The following is a 14,445-nucleotide window of genomic DNA, read 5'->3' as shown; positions in this document are numbered from 1 at the left end:
GAGTGTGGTGTGTTCTCTCTGTGTCTGTGTGGGTTTCCTCCGGGTGACTGTCTGTGAGGAGTGTGGTGTGTTCTCCCTGTGTCTGCGTGGGTTTCCTCCGGGTGACTGTCTGTGAGGAGTGTGGTGTGTTCTCCCTGTGTCTGCGTGGGTTTCCTCCGGGTGACTGTCTGTGAGGAGTGTGGTGTGTTCTCTCAGTGTCTGCGTGGGTTTCCTCCGGGTGACTGTCTGTGAGGAGTGCGGTGTGTTCTCTCAGTGTCTGCGTGGGTTTCCTCCGGGTGACTGTCTGTGAGGAGTGGGTTTCCTCCAGGTGACTGTCTGTGAGGAGTGTGGTGTGTTCTCCCTGTGTCTGCATGGGTTTCCTCCAGGTGCTCCGGGTTCGTCCCGTGGTCCAAAAACACATGTTGGCAGGCGTATTGCTGAATCAAAAGTGTGCGTGTAAGTGAATGTGTGTGTGTTGCCCTTTGAAGGACTTGCTCCCCCTCCAGTGTGTGTTCCTGCCTTGCGCCCAATGATGCCGGGTAGGCTCCAGACCCACCGTGACCCTGAACAGGATAAGCACTTACAGACTATGAATGAACGAATTATCCTGCCACAGATCCCTTAACCAGGCAATATTTCTCTAAAAGATTTTATTATTTCGATTATAATCGATATCATTTTATCATCCAGCTCGGTTCTGACAAGGCACCAGCAGCCTGCTCTGAGACACAGAGTGACCCCAGTGTTTATTTGGCAATACTTCAAACACACGTTACTGATACAGAAAAATAACAATAACAGTCTCAGTCATTTTATCGTCCAGGTCTATTCCGACCTCGCCGTAACAATCTGCAGCACTGAGAAAAACATAATGGCATGATAATTTAATGGAACCGGTAATGGAGCTCTGACACACACACACACACACACACACACACACACACACACACACACACACATATATACACACACACACACACAGAACAGCTCTGGATTTTCTGTCTGCTGTTGCTGGGGGGAAAACAGAACCAAAAAATAGTGTACCTTTTATGTTTTATTGCGAAGACTAGAAACTGTGTCTTGTTTCTCGTGCCCTGTGATTAAAAGTATAAATGGTGTAAATGCTGTAAATAGCCGGAGTGGACGAACGCTGTGGTCAGCAGCAGAAAGGGCGTGGACTTTGCTGACACCATCGACAGAAACCTAGTGGCTCTCTGCTGCATTTTTATGAGCTCTCAGCCTCCACAGGGTGATGTCATCCCTCCAGAGAGAGAGAGAGAGAGAGAGAGAGAGAGAGAGAGAGAGAGAGAGAGAGAACCTGCACCATGAATCAATCTCACAACACATCCAGACTGAAATACAGCATAGCATTAATATTCTTTAGGAATATATCGGTGTATTTATTTATCCTGGATTTTACAATCTGCTTTAAGGATTAAGATTAAGCTCATGGCATAATCATGAAAAATACAGATAAGCCTCATTATGAAATAATTCATTGTGGACACAGGATACATACATAGGAGGCTCTTCAGCAGCCGTACAACGGTCTAAACGCCCATGTTCAGTGCCAAGAGAGGGCTACAGGGGTATGAATCCCCCCAGGATTGTGCTCTCTGTGGTGCATTTGTAATGGGGCTCCCTCCAGTCCCTTTAAGACGAGTTGGAGTGGTGGTTGTGATCCTGAACCAATCATCCAGCACCAGCACCTGACTTTACCAGTTTTTATGTAACTGAGGGCCATCAAATCCTCACAGAAATGCCCAAACATCTTCCTGGAAGAGTAGAATCTGGGGGAAGAAGGAATAAACAGGTGGACACGCAAATGTCCACAAACCTGTGACTCTACAGTGAACCTCACACATGATCAATATCAGTATTGGTTTGAACCCAGTCAAAGGCGTGGGGTGTGGGGTGGTGTAGGGTAAAGGCCCCCGAGTCCTGTTCCGAGTGAGTTTCCCAACGCCGCCTCCGGGGACTCTTCCCTTCCATAGTGACGGGAAAGAAAGGTCACCTGGTTGCCTAGCAATGGACTGATCCCATGCTGGTGAAGTCCAGAGATTTGGAAACAGGAGCTGTGTCTCTGCAGCAAAGTGTCTTACACGTCGAGGGATGTTGAGCGACACACAGCAGATTCCAGCGAATTCAGCCTTTAACCTTTAAACACCGGGTCTTTCTCTTTCACCCCCGTTATTCCTCACCCGGTACTTTACATCCACCGCACACTGATCTACACCCTGCCACGCTCCTGTCACATGGACAAACACTGAAGCTTCTAGTAAAGCCTGAGTAGAGCGATCAATCGTTGTGATCAGTGATTGATCTCAGTGTTAGTGAGCTGTGTAGATTGATCAATCAGCATGATCAGTTACTGGTTTTAGTGTAACTGTGCCCTAAGACCTGTGTAGACTGATCAATCAGTGCGATCAGTGATTGATCTCATGATTATTGGGCTCTAAAGATTGTGTAAAGTGATAAATCAATGTGATGAGTTATTGATCTCATGATTATTGAGTTCTAAAAGCTGTGTAGACTGATAAATCAATGTGATCAGTTATTGGTTCAGTGTAACTAAGCTAGTTATAGATTATAGATTATATAGATTATAGATTATAAGTTATAGATCTGTGTTACTGTGTTCTAAAGCCTGAGTAGGCTGATCAGTAAGTGTGATGAGTTATCAATATCAGTGCTAATGAGCTCTAAATCCTATGGAGATTCATACAGCGGATTTAGAGCTCAGTAATTGATTGATCAATCTACACAGGTTTAAGACTAATAAATCAATGTGATCAGTTATTGGTTCAGTGTAACTAAGCTCTAAAATATTGATAAACCAATGTGAAGTTATTGATCTCAGTGTTACTGTGCTCTAAAGCCTGAGTAGACTGATCAATCAACTGATAATTTTCACAGTACACTACACAAAGTTGACTGATTAATTTAACATGGCTCATATAAAGGTGTTTAGTATTTTTAACCAAAAGCACAGTTGCCCAGTCGTGACCATGTCTAGGCGATAAATACATTCTATTAGTTTCATTTAGATTCAATTAGAATATAAATAGAAAGCTAAAAAAACAATTATTATCTGTAACCCTTATCCAGCTCAGGGTCGCTGTGAGTCCAGAGCCTACCTGGAATCATTGGGCGCAAGGCGGGAATACACCCTGGAGGGGGCGCCAGTCCTTCACAGGGCAACACACACTCACACATTGACTCACACACTCACACCTACGGACACTTTTGAGTCGCCAATCCACCTACCAACGTGTGTTTTTGGCGCGTGAGAAGAAACCGGAGCACCCGGAAGAAACCCACGCAGACACAGAGAAAACACACCACACTCCTCACAGACAGTCACCCGGAGGAAACCCACACAGACACAGGGAGAACACACCACACTCCTCACAGACAGTCACCCGGAGGAAACCCACACAGACACAGGGAGAACACACCACACTCCTCACAGACAGTCACCCGGAGGAAACCCACGCGGACACAGAGAGAACACACCACACTCCTCACAGACAGTCACCCGGAGGAAACCCACGCAGACACAGAGAGAACACACCACACTCCTCACAGACAGTCACCCGGAGGAAACCCACACAGACACAGGGAGAACACACCACACTCCTCACAGACAGTCACCCGGAGGAAACCCACACAGACACAGGGAGAACACACCACACTCCTCACAGACAGTCACCCGGAGGAAACCCACGCGGACACAGAGAGAACACACCACACTCCTCACAGACAGTCACCCGGAGGAAACCCACGCAGACACAGAGAGAACACACCACACTCCTCACAGACAGTCACCCGGAGGAAACCCACGCAGACACAGAGAGAACACACCACACTCCTCACAGACAGTCACACTGAGGAAACCCACGCAGACACAGAGAGAACACACCACACTCCTCACAGACAGTCACCCGGAGGAAACCCACGCAGACACAGAGAGAACACACCACACTCCTCACAGACAGTCACACTGAGGAAACCCACGCAGACACAGAGAGAACACACCACACTCCTCACAGACAGTCACCCGGAGGAAACCCACGCAGACACAGAGAGAACACACCACACTCCTCACAGACAGTCACACTGAGGAAACCCACGCAGACACAGAGAGAACACACCACACTCCTCACAGACAGTCACACTGAGGAAACCCACGCAGACACAGAGAGAACACACCACACTCCTCACAGACAGTCACACTGAGGAAACCCACGCAGACACAGGGAGAACACACCACACTCCTCAAAGACAGTCACCCGGAGGAAACCCACGCAGACACGGAGAGAACACACCACACTCCTCACAGACAATCACCCGGAGGAAACCCACGCAGACACAGAGAGAACACACCACACTCCTCACAGACAGTCACCCGGAGCGGGACTCGAACCCACAACCTCCAGGTCCCTGGAGCTGTGTGACTGCGACACCTACCTGCTGCTCCACCGTGCCGCCTTCCATAAATACACAGGAGCGTAAATATACAGAGTAAATAATATTCATGTGTAGGTAATAACCTACTTGTCACTGAGGTCTGTGGGTTGTTATGTTGCTTATTAAACCACATTACAAGCTGTAGAATATAAATGTAATCACTAACTTTAGACCATTGTTTGGCTCAAGGGTTAGGGTTAGAACACCAGTAAGAATAGAGGTGGGCAGGAAAGGAGGTCACAGCTTAGTAGTGTAGTTTACTGATGAACAAGAAAAACAGAAGTGAATCTGCGGTCCGTGCTCGTACCCACTTCCCGTTCGGCTCAACTGCCACAAGCTTCAGGTTATAAATATAGCTCCTACTTCTCTGCGCTGATACTCTTGTGTTTGATATCTAGATCATTTAGGTTTATGAAGCTGTTTATGACCTTAAACACGGGAACTACTAATACTACAGTCTGAAGAGCATGCTGTGGTTTCCCATTAATATTTACATAAGCATCCTTGATAAAATTCAGTGCAAATTTAGTTTATATAGGTCTTATATCACCATTTTTGTTTGTCTCAAAGCATTGATAGACTAGGTACGATTGTGTATTTTTGCTCCTGGGCTCCCCCTACAGTTGCATGGTTTAATTCACTTTTACAGCACTGTCCTGAAATCAAGGGGAGGGACTATTCTCCCAATTAAAAGTCAGTGGAGCATCGCAATGAGTTTGAAATTGTTATTTTACAGTAAAAACACTAACTAGTGTTGCTTTAAAACATAAACAGAGCTGTATTTTGAGATACAGTTCTTCAATAATATGCAGAATAAAAGTCCCAAGTGTCTGCTTCTAAGTTTCATTATTGTGCAACACAGTAAAATAAGACAAGTGTTAATTTATTCAAATAAATGTCATAAATATGTACATTTTGTTGCATTTATTAAAAAATAAGTTTAAGTTCATAAGCACAGGGGCTTCTCATGGATGTGACTGAGCAGATAGGTGGGGTGTATGACCATTGGCTGTGTGTGTGTGTGTGTGTGTGTGTGTGTGTGAGACCCTCACTTTGTCTCAGCTGATGTCCAGATTACAGAAGCAGGAAAGCAGGGCTTTATCTCTGGACCTTTAATTGAATTCCAGGAGCGAGTCTGTATCTGAGCACCTGAATGTTTCAACCCCGCTCAGTGAGCAAGAATAAAGACTCACTCAGATCTCACAGGTATAAAAACAAATGAGGGCGCCGTGATGCATCACTTTAAATAATGAAATAAATAGTAGATTTGATTCTGAAACCTCATTAGTTAGATTAGTTGTCACTTGACGTTTGCTGTTGTGTTCCAGGTGGTTGCCAGGGATTGCTACGACACTTTAAATGGTTCCTGCGGTGTTCGTATGCAGTTGTGTTTCATCTGGTAGCGAGGTTGTTGCTGTGGTATTGAGAAGTGGTAAAATCATCATATGATAATCAACAAAAAAAAGCTCTGAGCACCAAAATAATGAAGATACATGAAATTTGAGGATGCACTACATTCTGAATCCTTACCTGAGCTGTCCTTGTCTAACCTGGGCTGAAAGATTCACGCGTCTCTGAGCTGTGACTTTGGTTTTCGTGGTGTTTTAGCGCTCACTTTAGTTCTCACGTCAGTTTCCTGTGATATGCATCACGTCTGCGATGTTTGTGCAGCTGTCTTCTAAAGCTCGGAGGACACTGTGCAGGTGTCTGCAAGAATGTGGTCACCCCGGAATGGAGCCGGCCAATTGGTTTGCCTGATGACGCATGGCACAGCTGGGATCCAAACCCCAGGCGTTTTTCTAAGCCCCATGCTTTGTATTTGCCCCATCAGGAGTCAGCTCATGCAAGTCGTTTGTCAGTTAATCTTTCATCAGTAGTTTGTGATGTGTCCCATATCCCACTGTGACATTGCTGTGAAGATAAATATGAAGTAATATAAATATAATACACTGAACGATCACTGGATTAGGAACACCTGTTTTTATCTACGCTCTTTGTCCTTTTTATCAGCGCCACTGTCCACACAGGAACACTGCATCCATCTGTTGCTCTGCATACTTATTAGGCCCCTGTTCTTCAAAGATCAGGACCCCCACAGAGCAGGTGTGATGTGGTGGTGGATCATTCTCAGCGCTGCAGTGACACTGACGTGGTGGTGGTGTGTTAGTGTGTGTTGTGCTGGTGTAGAGTGGATCAGACACAGCAGTGCTGCTGGAGTTTTTAAACCCCTCAGTGTCTGGACTGAGAACAGTCCACCGACCAAAAACATCCAGCCGACAGCGTCCTGTGTCACTGATGAAGGACTAGAGGACGAGCGACACACACTGTGCAGCGACAGATGAGCTACTGTCTCTGACTTTACATCTACAAGGTGGACCAACGAGGGAGGAGTGTCTCACAGAGTGGACAGAGAGTGGACACAGGGTTTAAAAACTCCAGCAGCACTGCTGTGTCTGATCCACTCTACACCAGCACAACACACACTAACACCACCACCACCACGTCATACTTGCTCTGTGGGGGTCCTGTGGAGATCCTGAGCGTTGAAGAGCAGGGTGAAATTGGCTAACAAAGTATGCAGAGCAACAGATGGACTACACTCTGTAATTGCAGAAGTACAGTGCTTTCCTGTGTGGTCAGTGGAGCTGATAAAATGGACAATGAGTGGAGATACAAAGTAGGTGATCATTTCTAACTGGCCACTTTATTGGAAACACCTTGAACACACTCATCCAAAGCTGTGTGTACATCCTTCCACTGCGAGAAGAGCAGTTCCTCAGCACTGTGGGTCTGAAAGGACGTGGAGCTGGAGAGAAGAAGACGTCTGCACATAGGACAGGAAACGGACTAGAGACTATTTTGGTGATGGAGAGCTTTTGCCAGTGCCCTCTCGCCTTCAACACTCAGGACAGGGATAAAAGAATGTGAGAGTGAGGGAATGTGTCAAAGAGGAAAAGGGAGGCACACTTTAAACAAGTCGAGTCCAGTCGAGTAGTGCTGGGCCGTGGGGGATGGGGAGGTCTGTCTTATCTGTAATGAGAAAAAGAGCGAGGCCTGTTATGATCTCTTGGACTTACTGAAGGTTATGACATCACCAGGAATAGAGCTCACAACATCTGGATAATAAAGGACCAATGCTAGTTCTATTTGGACAAATTGTTGTAGTTGCTGCTATTATTTTGAAGGCACTTTTCATTTTACTGCTTCTTTTTTGGGCAGTACTCCTATGCAGAGTGGGTTTAGGCCTGTGCCCACCTCTGGTGAGAAGTTCTCCATGAATTTTGAAAGGTGTATGAACCCTAATGCAACATGAAACAAAACGAGCATGGCACGCAGCAGTTAAGTCAGTGTTCTTAAGCCCAGCATCCTCACTGATCTCCCCATTTATTCCTCCTCCTCCTCCTCTTTAATCTCCCCCTGCTTCTGTTCTCCAGTCCATCGAAGCTCTCTCCGGATCCATTAGTGAGCACTTAGGGCAAATTCCAGGGATAAATTGATAACACAGCAGTTGCTCTCTTTCTCTGTCTCTCTTCCTTTCTCACTTTCTCACTCTCTCAGTCTTTCTCACGCTCTCCCCTCTCTTTATGTCTCTCTCTCTCTGTCTTCCCACTCAGTCTCTTATCTCCTACTCTTTCTATCTCTCTCTCTGTTCCTGTCTCCTCCTTTTTCTCCCCTCTTTGCCTCCTATCTTTCTCTCTCTCTCCCCTCCCATCTCTTACTCCCTTTTTCCCTTTTGTCCCCTGTCTCATATCCATTACTCTCCCTTTCTGCCCTTTCTCTCTTCTACTGTCTCACTCTTTCAGTTCCTGTCACACTCTATCTCTCTCTGTCTCTTCCTGTGTCCTTTATCAGTCCCTATTCTCCCTTGTTTTATCAATCTCTCTTACTCTGTCTCATCTCTTGTTTTCTCGGTCACCTCTCGTCTCCTTACTTTTCTCATTTCTCTCACTCTCACATCTCTCTTGCTCTGTCTCCTTTCTCTCTGTTCTCCTTCATTTTATGAGTCTCACTCTCTCTCTCACAAACATAAAACAAGGCTTTTTACAGTGACCCTTCTGAACTGTGAGCAACAAAACAGGAGATAAACTCATAACTGCTATCGTTTACTGTTGTATCATTGATTCCTCTTTGGTGAAGACGGCCAAGCGGCTGAAGGCGGGGTTGAGGCATAATGGCAGCGTTATTTTCTGACGATGTCTCGTTTGTGATGATGTCTTATTGATGCTCATCTGCAGGTGACCTGGATGCTTTGAAGAAGCAGAACTTCACCATGAAGGAGGGAGTGGATTACAGGGTGAAGATCCACTTTAAGGTGAATGACCCACACATTTTGAACACAGTTGCCCTCCATAACAGTCGCTACTAGTCTGGAAGGCCATTATCACAATATCGCTGTAGGAGTTTGATGGGATTCAGCCAGTTAAACATTAGTGGGGTCTGGTGCTAATGTAGAATGATGATATATACCCCTCCGGCCCCCACCTGGCAAGAAAAATGGCGACCTTTTGTAAGTTATGTGCTATGAAGTTCTATGAAACTAGAGGTTGGGACACTGTTGTGAGAATTTGATTGTGCTCAGCTATGAGAGCATCTCAGAAGTCACTCCAAAGATACCCCCCCAGCACATTAATTTATAAAGTACATATTGCTTTTCTGCTCGGTTTTAATGTAGTGCATAGAACTCTCAAATCACATTGAGTTTAATTGAATAAAATACCACTCTCTTGATAGACAGATGTGAGTTTATTTACCTCTGCTGAGTCCTCCCAAAAGGCAGAGATGAGAAGAGCATTAATAAACACACACACGAGCTTTCCCAAGCTTATATTCTCTAAAAATAAGAATGCAAAAAATGTCTGTAAACATTGCAGGGAATGAAATAGACCCAGAGTCAGCCTGGTTTGTTTTTTCTTTAATGAAAGTATCCCTCTGTTCGAGCTAAAGAATGCTTGTTTTTTTGTATGTATTTATTCTGGAAGGCTTGGTTTGTTGTACTTGATGAGTTATTTTGCAGCGCCAAGCCAAGGCAGAATCCTGTTTTTGTTTTCGTAAGTTTGAAAAGCAAAAAGTAGCTCATAAAGACAGCATCCTTCTGTCTCCTGAGGCTGGAGAAAGTGGATGAACCTGAACGGAGAACACAAAAGGGCTAATTAAAATCATTTCTGAGATATTAAAGCGGACGCAGACTCTCTGGGGCTTTGGTCTGTGCTCAGATTCGGACGGAAAAGCTGAAGAAATGCTGCAGCTGGATAAAATCAATTTAACAGAGCCTTAAAGGTGCAATAAATCATGTTTGTCAAAGCTTCCTCTTCACGTTATACACCGAGCGATCACTGGATTAGGAACGTCTACCTTGTATCTCCATTCACACCATGACCACACAGGAGCACTTGTTCTTCAGTGGTCAGGACCCCCACGGAGCAGGTATGATTCGGGTGGTGGGTCATTCTCAGCGGATGTGGTGGTGGTGTGTTAGTGTGTGTTGTGCTGGTGTGAATGGATCAGACACAGCAGTGCTGCTGGAGTTTTTTAACCACTGTATCCACTCACTGTCCACTGTTAGCCACGCCTACTGCGTTGGTCCACCTTGTACATGTAAAGGCTGTAGCTCATCTGTCGCTGCACAGTGTGTGTCGCTCGTCCTCTAGTCCTTTATCAGTGACACAGGACGCTCTCAGTCCAGACACTGAGGTGTTTAAAAACTCCAGCAGCACTGCTGTGTCTGATCCACTCGCACCAGTGTCACTGTTTGACTGAGAATGCAGCCAAATCAAACCTGCTCTCTGGTTGTCCTAATAAGAAAGTATGCAGAGCAACCGGTGGGCTACAGTCTGTAATTGTAGAACTGCAGGGTGCTCCTGTGTGGTCAGTGGAGCTGTTTTAAACTGTACTGCCCCATGTGGGAGTCTAAACTTATGCACAGAGCAACGGCAGAATTTGATCCTTCATTTCATGTGAAATCATTGTTTACCCTGATTGCTCCTTTAAACTAATAATGTCCTCCTCCCATCTGCTGTCCTCAGGTCAACAGGGACATCGTTTCTGGACTGAAGTACGTGCATCTGACCTACAGGAAAGGAATCAGAAGTAAGGGCATATGCTGCTGTGCATTGTAATACGTCCAGAGCCGCCGTGAATGTTGATCCAGGCCCTAAATGCTTGCTTTCCTCGATTACTTCCATGAGATTATTTATATTTCATGAATTTAAATCAGCGGAGCAGTCACTGTGTGCAGCTTTATGCTTTTTCTGGGTGATTCATATAGGTTTACACTTATGGAAGTAAACAGAGTTCCACTGCTTCAGAGGCCAGTGCTGGGGCTTTATACCAGAGCATGGTGATCTTAAGCTCATGTGACTCCAGTTCTGTTGATGTCGATCAAAGCGGTCACAGCCCACTGTCTGCCTTCTGCTGTTAAACATTGAGAGGAGAACTCCTCCCCTGTCTCCAGCTGATTCTGGATGGGGTGTGTGCAAACAAATCCGGAACGCCAGTGGCATCTCTATATAAAATACCTGGTGGGGCACAGTCAACTCTGTAAGAGCAGTGACTGAATGAAACTACAGAACTATAGAACAGGAGAACTCTGTAGTCCGTCTGTTTTTCTTCACACTTTCATCCTGTTCTTCAGTGGTCAGGAGCCCTATGGGACCAGTACAACGCTAATATGACTTTGCTGGTGGGTCATTCTCAGTGGGACACTGATGTGGTTAGTGTGTGTTGTGCTAATATGAGTGGATCAGACACAGCAGAGCTGCTGGAGTTTTTAAACCCCTCACTGTCACTCACAGTGGACAGTGAGTGAATACAATGTTTAAGAACTCTAGGTGCACTGCCGTGTCAGATCCACGTGTACTAGCACAGCACACACTAACCATGTCAGTGTCACTGCAGCCCTGAGAATGACTCACCACCTGAATCATACCTGCTCTGTGGTGGCCGTGTAGGGGTTCTGACCATTAACAAACAGGCTTAAATAGGGATAATAAAGTATGCAGAGAAACGGGCGGACTACAGTCTGTAACTGTAGAACTACAAAGCGCTCCTGTGTGGTCAGTGGAGCTGTAAAATGGTGCATGGTAGGTGTCATTCAGAAAGGAACTCCTGTGAGCAAGTGAGAATAAGATCTGTATTTGTCTCTGTTCCCAGTGGATAAAGCGGTGTACATGGTGGGCAGCTACGGTCCGAGGGTGGAGGAGCATGAGTTCATCACTCCGGTGGAGGAGGCTCCTAAAGGCATGATCGTCCGGGGCACCTACCACATCAAGTCCTACTTCACAGACGATGACAAGACCGATCACCTGTCCTGGGAGTGGAACCTGCAGATTAAGAAGGACTGGGACAGCGCTGAGTAACAGCCCTCGCCTAGTTCCTTCGGTCCCACGTGCACCTGCAGTGCCACCTAGAGGCCAGACTGCATGCAACAAAGTGCACAGAGAAGGGATAAGGCTGGGGTTAAAGCTGGGTTTAAGCTGGGCTTATCTGAGGAACAGGGTTGGGTTCTTGAATGTATCTTTTGTTACTAAACAAGGGTGAAATTAATGCATGCACTGTTAGAGCTGGATCATTTCCCCCACAGTTAAAACATCCGTGTCATATCCTCCAAAACTGTAACAGTCCACATGTTAACCTTGATTTCAATCTATTAACATTAAACAGTATACAAACTACACACAGCGCAGGTTCATAATGGATTACTCTTGATTTTTATAGGCTGTAGACTCATACTGGATTAACATAACAGACTAACAGACCTTGTTTGGTGAAATGACCCAGCTCCAGTAGTGCTTCACAGTGCGTAATTATTAGGGTCCAAGGGATGGATGGGAAATAAGTATTATACACAGACTCGCAGGATATTAGAGGAGGTTCATTCCCTAAAGAACATGTTATCAGCCGTGTAAACGACAGACAAAATTCCTCGCGCCTGTACCTCAGGTTAGTTCGTGTTTTGAACTGTAAAATGATGTGGTAAGATGTCCGTACTCCTTGCATTTAACATTTTTTCCAGTTCTTTCAGAGCAGAACGGTGCATGTTTGAGTGTGAAATGATCGTGACGTGGCTTCTGTACTGACTCTGTAATCAGACCACCCTGAACAACTGTAGTTTACTACAGAGATTAAAGGAATATGCCATCGCTTTTCTTTTATTTTACCCTTGATTTCCACAGACAATCAATTAGTTACAGCCCTGTACTCAGAAAAGCATATATACATTATAGTAGGATCCAAAAGACGGTTGCTATAGCAACTGCAGCTGACTTCTGTTATAATGATCTAAGATTTGTGTTCAATCCATGTATATCTGGAAATATAATATTCAAATATTAGTTGTTGTTTTTTTTAGAAAATTATCCACACAAAAGCTTACAAAAAAAAGTCATACACATAATCATTCCAGTCCAGTAGGCGGCGGTAATCCCTGATAAAATCTGATATAAAACAGCTCAAAATTAACACAGTGAGCAAAATAAAGAGGATTAAACTGGAGCAGAGGTTTCCTAACCAAGTGTTGACCTTAATGCAGGCTGGAAAATGTATATAATTTGATATTTCACACATTTTTAAAGTTTTGTTCCAAACACAAATAAATAAAAGCCAAAAAGCAAAATTTAAAAAAATAAAAATATCTATTGTTCTGTATGGTAGTGTTGGTGGCATTGCCATGGCAACTCTCTGGTTCTAATGGGTCCGCACAGTTCTGATCAGGTACAGAGGCTTTTCTAACTCAGTTTCTTTGATATAGTGACCAACAATGGACATTAAATGGGAAAAAAAACTGGAATATTCCTTTAATCCTGTGCTCTGACTTTGACAACAAAAAAGTGGCGTGAGCTAATCTTGTAATTATTTTCATAACTCGATGTGATCTTGAATGTCTGTGTAATGCATGTACCTTCTTTTTTACGGCCTCGTCATAGTTTTTCATTGTGACCTTTCAGACGTGACGGCGGGGAGAGTAAGAGTCTGCTATTTGGCTTGTAATTCAAATAAAATGAAATGAAAAAATCCACTTAAAACTGTATTGTACATCTTTCTGTGCATCTTGCATTTTTTTTTTAAATAAAGTAAATCAATAAAGCTTGTCTTAATCCATACCTTTGGCCTTGGTGCAGCCTTTTGTCCTTCAAAAGTCATACACAAAAATAACTATTTTGCTGTCATACAGTTTAATAATGTCAGCTTCTAGCTGTCTAGGATAGCTTTGTACTAAATGTTGGAACAGTTTTGTGCCTTTGAGTACTGGATGTCATTTAGCCATGAGAGCATTAGTATGGATCACAAACACCACTCCATCAGTTACCTGTATAAATAATTTATGCAAATTCATTCATTCATTATCTAAGTGCTTATCCAGTTCAGGGTCGCGGTGGGTCCAGAGCCTACCTGGAATCATTGGGCACAAGGCGGGAATACACCCTGGAGGGGGCGCCAGTCCTTCACAGGGCAACACACACATTCACACCTATGGTCACTTTTCAGTCGCCAATCAACCTACCAGCGTGTGTTTTTGGACTGTGGGAGGAAACCGGAGCACCCGGAGGAAACCCACGCAGACACAGAGAGAACACACCAACTCCTCACAGACAGGCACCCGGAGGAAACCCACGCAGACACAGGGAGAACACACCACACTCCTCACAGACAGTCACCCGGAGGAAACCCACACAGACAGAGAGCACACACCACACTCCTCACAGTCACCCGGAGGAAACCCACACAGACACAGAGAGAACACAAGACAGTCACCCGGAACGGGTCTCAAACCCACAACCTACAGGCCCCTTTGTGGGAGGTTGTGGAAGGCCCCCTACCTGCTGCGCCACCATGCCGCGCTTTTATGCAAATTATAGTTCACTAATTATTAGGGGGGTATGTAAGTATGGTGGTGTATGTTTGAAGACGAGACACAAATATGTACCCCCACAGTTTATGTGTATGGTCTAATAGAAAGTATACTTCTGTGCAGTACTACATGCCACACATAGCGCTCTG

At 45.0% G+C, this 14,445-nt stretch overlaps 1 protein-coding gene across 2 annotated transcripts in view; it reads left to right on the top strand.

Annotated features, from left to right (window-relative positions):
- arhgdig (Rho GDP dissociation inhibitor (GDI) gamma) overlaps positions 1-13,541 on the top strand; it is a 43,199-nt gene extending 29,658 nt beyond the window's left edge. For both annotated transcript variants that reach the window (XM_066641861.1, XM_066641860.1), the window contains exons 4-6: positions 8,685-8,761; positions 10,473-10,536; positions 11,599-13,541. In XM_066641861.1, coding sequence (XP_066497958.1) covers positions 8,685-8,761; positions 10,473-10,536; positions 11,599-11,804 — 347 coding nt within the window. In that variant the 3' untranslated portion in view covers positions 11,805-13,541. The remainder of the gene's footprint in view (positions 1-8,684; positions 8,762-10,472; positions 10,537-11,598) is intronic.
- Positions 13,542-14,445: the final 904 nt, after the last annotated feature.

The sequence above is a fragment of the Hoplias malabaricus genome, chromosome 13 (assembly GCF_029633855.1).
Source record: "Hoplias malabaricus isolate fHopMal1 chromosome 13, fHopMal1.hap1, whole genome shotgun sequence".
NCBI lineage: Eukaryota > Metazoa > Chordata > Actinopteri > Characiformes > Erythrinidae > Hoplias > Hoplias malabaricus.
This window is presented reverse-complemented; position numbering and strand designations above follow the sequence as displayed.